This window comes from Diospyros lotus, chromosome 5, assembly GCF_014633365.1.
Source record: "Diospyros lotus cultivar Yz01 chromosome 5, ASM1463336v1, whole genome shotgun sequence".
In the NCBI taxonomy this organism is placed as follows: Eukaryota; Viridiplantae; Streptophyta; class Magnoliopsida; order Ericales; family Ebenaceae; genus Diospyros; species Diospyros lotus.
In genome coordinates, this window is record NC_068342.1 from 7,985,511 (window position 1) to 7,991,018 (window position 5,508).

At 33.4% G+C, this 5,508-nt stretch overlaps 1 protein-coding gene across 1 annotated transcript; it reads left to right on the forward strand.

The window, feature by feature from the left end:
- Positions 1-1,344: 1,344 nt before the first annotated feature.
- LOC127801894 (beta-glucosidase 27-like) lies at positions 1,345-5,508 on the forward strand. Its single transcript, XM_052337401.1, has 13 exons — positions 1,345-1,534; positions 1,788-1,851; positions 2,068-2,126; positions 2,767-2,842; positions 2,986-3,063; positions 3,153-3,240; positions 3,486-3,741; positions 3,872-3,987; positions 4,161-4,381; positions 4,478-4,512; positions 4,600-4,696; positions 4,781-4,883; positions 5,168-5,508. The coding sequence occupies exons 1-13, from the start codon at positions 1,391-1,393 to the stop codon at positions 5,334-5,336; spliced, it is 1,506 nt and encodes a 501-aa protein (XP_052193361.1). The 5' UTR covers positions 1,345-1,390; the 3' UTR covers positions 5,337-5,508.

Genomic DNA, 5,508 nt, shown 5'->3' on the forward strand with positions numbered 1-5,508 from the left:
AGTCAACCACCATACCCAGATATGCGTATGACTTTATAGATTCACTACTAAGTAGCAATTAAGATATGTAAAACTCTTTGAGGTCGATTAAATATTTTGGTTTACAACAAATATCTTTCCATCTCCCCAATATATCATGAAAGACCTTGAATAACAACTAATATTATGTCAAAACGATTTTACTAGTAATAAAGTCTTACTTCAAATAGAACATATTTGGGCTTTCTATTCTCGTGTTTTATAATTCCTTAATCGAATAACATCATGATCAAGTGAGAGTCATAGACTGATCAAACTCACTAATTCGATAGCCATGCCAAGATCAGTGTGGTGTGATTATGATGACATATTGAAACTCTTTCAGACATTGTAAATACTTTTCAATCAAGTGTACATTGGTCAGGGGTTTCTATAATCAAAATCATTACTGATCACATTAGATGTTCACCTTATATCGGAGATCGATGAATTCTATTAGTAATCACTTATCTCCATACGTCACTGCACAAAGATTACACAATGCATCTCCTATAATCAAAATCACCATTGATCGCATTGAACTCCTACACACGAGTGAGGAGTCCAAGTATTCCTAACGGTCTTGAGAATTTGGGTCATACACGAGCTTGGGGTAGGTCTCCCAGGGATGAAACTTCTTTTCTCATGTCCAAGGCTGGTTATATTTTTTTTTTTTACTTTTTTTTATTTGCTTTGAGAGACTATACATATTTAGTAAATATATACTATATTAGTGACAAATTATGAGACAAGTTGTATAAAAGAAGTAATTCTTACTATTATTATTGTTCTGACTCTAGTTAGATGATAGGTATAGTTATTCTTAATTACTCATGATATATTACTCGAAACAGGATCAAGCTATTCATCTGAACTCAAAGAACAGGGTCAAATCCCAGTGATTATAAATTTGTAATGAAATTTAATATTTTCTATAAAAATGAAAGTTATGTTCAACTCTCAGTATGATAATGTTATTTGTATTGAAATAGTTTGCATATATAAAATCTTAAAAAATTAAATTGAGTTGCATTTCATAATTAATGTGTTCATGACATTGTAATATGAGTCTGATCAAATTATTCTAAATATATCTAATTTACATGAGCTCAACAAAATATAGCTAATGACAATATTCTAAATCTATATAAACAAAATTTATTTAGGCACAATAAATCCAACAAAACACCAAAATTCCGTATATAAATAACAATGTCGTCACTTTTAAACACGAAAAGTACAGAGCACGATTTTAGGTTTTTTTTCCTCTGGTTCGTAATATTAAGGGATGAGGGTTGGCAGCAGTATTTAAAAGGGGGGGGGGGGGGGGGGGGGGGGAAGCAGAGAAGCTTGAAAGCAGAAGCAGAGACCCATGGCTTGCCGACGGTTCCTCCTTCTTGCCCTCCTCCTCGTCGCCGCCTCATTGGTCCAAACCGATTTAGTCTCCGCCGGCCATTTCAACCGCAACTACTTCCCCAAAGGTTTTCTCTTCGGCGCATCCTCGGCCGCCTATCAAGTGCGTTCTTCTGAGACCTGCACTTCTTCATTTGTACAATTGCCAAACAAGTGTTATTTTAAAACTATTTATGTCCACAGTCTAATTATAGTATAAATAAATAGAGAGATGGCACATGTCTAGTTGTCTTTTTGCCTTAAAAAAAGGTGGTTCATGAATATAAAATTATCTAAGACAAAATCAACACACATTCCAAGCTGAATATATATTGCGTCCTTAATCTCAACGTTTTGTTTTGTGGATGTGGTATCAGTACGAGGGTGCAGCAAACTTGAGGGGAGAAACTGTATGGGACAAGTTCATTCACGATTTCCCAGGTAGACCACCTCTGTCTTATCTATTTTGTTGGTTACTCATAATTTATCACATATATACTGTTCTACTTTACACTTTTAAAATAATTAAACCACCCAGTTGATAGCATTAGTGATTCCAGTCATTATTGTGTTTCTCAAAAGAATGTATTAGTGTTTAATTTTTTATATTATTACAAATTTTTAATAATTTTTGACATAATTTATTTCTTTTTACAGATAAGATTACTGATGGCAGCAATGCAAGCGTAGCTAATGATTTCTTCCATCGCTACAAGGCAAGCAACACACGACCCTCAACTGACTTTCAACTTTTCTGTAAACAAAATAATTAATATGTTAAATCTATTTTCGAGTTGGAATCACTTATTCACAGCTGTTTAGTTGTGAAAAATGATTTGTATTTTTTTTATCTTTAATTTTTTAAATAAAATTTATAGTTTTTTTGGTAGAAAATTTGACATTTACATTGTAATGTTAAAAATATATAAAAAATAATTTTATATTCCAGAAAATTTAAGACCCCCTTTAATTTCAAAAAGTATATATTTTTTAGTTTTTAATTTATATTTTACAATTAAAAATGTCTTAACGTTTTATATTTTGAAAAGTTATAGCATTTATTTTTAGAAAATTTATAGAATATTAAAAGGGTGTTTTTTAAGTCGTAATATAATATTAAAAAAATTAAAAAATTGAGTTTTTATTTTAATTATTTAATAAAAATTTAAAACTATAAAATGAAAATGTTTTTTATAATTGATTAAACCCTAAACATTTTTTCTTAAAAAAGAGAAGCTGTTATGTTTTTTCACTAGAAAATGGCTTCTGGGCTGCTTTTTTTATTTTTTTTGTTTAAACATAATTATGAGAGTGAATGAGTGATAACTCATGGTATTGCCAAAATCATCCATGCAGGAGGACATAAAAGTAATGAAGGAAATAGGTTTGGATGTATTCAGGTTCTCCATCTCGTGGGCCAGGATATTGCCTCGTAAGACAAAGACATTTTATTATCTTTACCCTCAATTTTATTGTCGTTTCTTTCTCCACTTGCATCTTCTATACATGTGTGTGTGTGTAATATATTCATTTTTTTTTTCATTTAGTCAATGGTTCAAATATTTTGATGGTCAGATGGGAAGCTTAGTAAAGGAGTGAGCAAAGGAGGAATCGCGTTCTACCACAGTCTCATTAACGAGCTTATAGCACATGGTCCCTCTCTTGACCCTAAAATTAGTCTTTAATTAAGTATTACAAATTATAATTTTATTTATTTTTCATTCTCCTAAACATGCATGCAGGTATTAAGCCTGTTGCCACGCTCTATCATTTTGATCTTCCCCAAGCCCTAGAAGATGAATATGGCGGCCTTTTAAGCCCTAAATTTCAGTAAGTAAATTTTCCACCTATTAGACATGAAATCTGGCCAATTAGATTGCTGTTTAAGTAATTTTATGTAATAATAATAATAATAATAATAATAAAAACTCTCAAAGAGAAAGGTCTCGTATAATGACGACACTATCATATGGTGTAGTTGGTGTGTCTTAAAATTTTAGTTCATGATTTATAAACATGATAATAAGAACAATTATTGTTGAGATTAACAAGTTTTTATATATGTGGATGGGCAGGCAAGACTTTCATGACTTTGCAGATCTTTGTTTCCATTTATATGGCGATAGGGTGAAGCACTGGATCACTTTTAATGAGCCCTATGTATTCATTTTTCTCGGTTATGGCTTGGGCAATATGCCCCCTGGTCGATGTTCAGCATGGTTGAACAATAGTTGCCCTGGTGGTGATTCTGCTACAGAACCTTATACAGCCGGCCACAATGTGCTTCTTGCTCATGCAAAAGCCGTGAGACTTTATCAGGAGAAGTACCAAGTAATTAATATTTTTATTTTAATTCATCTCTAATACCTAATGTTAACCATAGTTATATTGTTAGATAATTATTATTGTGCCTGTCATGTATAAATTAGAAAATATTTCTTACAATTGAAATATATTGCAGGCTACTCAAAAGGGCGAAATTGGAATAACGTTAAATGTTCCTTGGATGTATCCCGATACCAACACAATACAAGATAAAAGAGCAGCCATGCGAGCTCTTGACTTTATGTATGGATGGTGAGTGTTGCAATTGTCTAGTTTAATTAATTAATCTAAAATCCTTGCATTTAAAAATATTTTTCTTGTATTAAGTTGATGAGTTAATGCTAATTCCAAAAGATATGTATTTTCAAAAACCCTTAATTAACTATAGTTTGATTCATACTGAGATGAAGTTTTGCTCTTGATAGGTTCATTCATCCAGTCGTCTATGGCGACTATCCCCGAACAATGAGAACGCTTGTGCGAGACAGATTACCAAAATTCACTGCTACGGAGACTTTGTTAGTCAAAGGGTCTTATAACTTCATTGGACTAAACTACTATACCTCATACTATGTAGTCCATGTGCCGTTCAGTAATAAGCCTGCTCATCTTAGCTTCTCATCTGATTCTTACACTACAATGTCAAGTGAGTTACTCTATTCATTGCCTTTAGTTTGTTGTCATATGTTGTAACTGATCATATAAAACATAGTGTTAATATTGCTCTCGTATCATTTTGCAGGTGAGAACACCAATGGATCGGCTGTCGGTTACGTAGTATGTTTGAGAAAAAGGATCCTTCTGACGATTAATGTGTTTTTTAGCTTTCTTTCAATAACAGAGGTATCCGAATGAATTTTGCAGGTTGGAACTTCATATTCCGCTCCAGAAGGACTGGAAAAGATACTGGTTTACACTAAAGAACAATACAACAATCCCGAATTGTATATTACAGAGAACGGTAGGTTTTGACACACCTTTCGAAACTCAAGTTGATTGGAATTCCACATATATAGTCATATGGTTGACTGTTGATCATTTTCAGGCATGGCATTTTACAATAATCAAACAGTTGCTGAAAGCATCAAAGATCCAGAAAGGATTACGTTCTACAAGGCCCATCTTAAGGCCATCGAAGCAGCTATCAGGTGAGTTAATTCTTCCTACTTGCCGGCAAACTGTTTTCTTATTGTCCAAAACGATACGCACATATGTATTTCGAGGATTAGATCATGTGCATCACACTCCGAAATTCAAAGAAAGGAACACAAAGGATTAGTAATGTGGTCTTATGTCAACAAACTTTGATCCTGCAAGAATGGGATAGTCTATTAAATTAATTAAGGTGCTGAACTCTCGTCACAATTGCTCATTCATATGCTAAGGACTGGTTATTGGGTCGTGACACTCATAAGTTCATTGTCTTTTACAGGCAAGGTGTTGCCCTCAAGGGTTTCATGGCGTGGTCTTGGCTCGACACATTCGAGTGGAATTCAGGTTACACTGTGGGATATGGTCTCAACTACGTTGATTTCAAAAACGGCTTGAAAAGATACCTTAAAGAGTCCGCTCTTTGGTACAAGAGATTCCTAGCTCCTTGAAAAGATTTTAGGAGTTTGGACTGTAGTGATCCTGTTTTCAATAAGCTGAGGATGTGCTCTTGGAGCCCTCGCTGTCATGTCTGAGTTGATATGAATGAGTGTTCAAGATAAGACCTTTTAGTATCGTGTATCTTTGAATATTTTCAATAAATTGCATGATGTGTTTCTCATA

What these genes read in the sequence shown, in the direction of transcription:
- LOC127801894 (XM_052337401.1), top strand. Translation starts at nt 1,391, where the DNA reads ATGGCTTGCCGACGGTTCCTCCTTCTTGCCCTCCTCCTCGTCGCCGCC. An exon ending in GTGGGCCAGGATATTGCCTC is followed by an intron (nt 2,843 to 2,985) that starts GTAAGACAAAGA and finishes TTTGATGGTCAG; the next exon opens with ATGGGAAGCTTAGTAAAGGA. An exon ending in TTCTTACACTACAATGTCAA is followed by an intron (nt 4,382 to 4,477) that starts GTGAGTTACTCT and finishes ATCATTTTGCAG; the next exon opens with GTGAGAACACCAATGGATCG.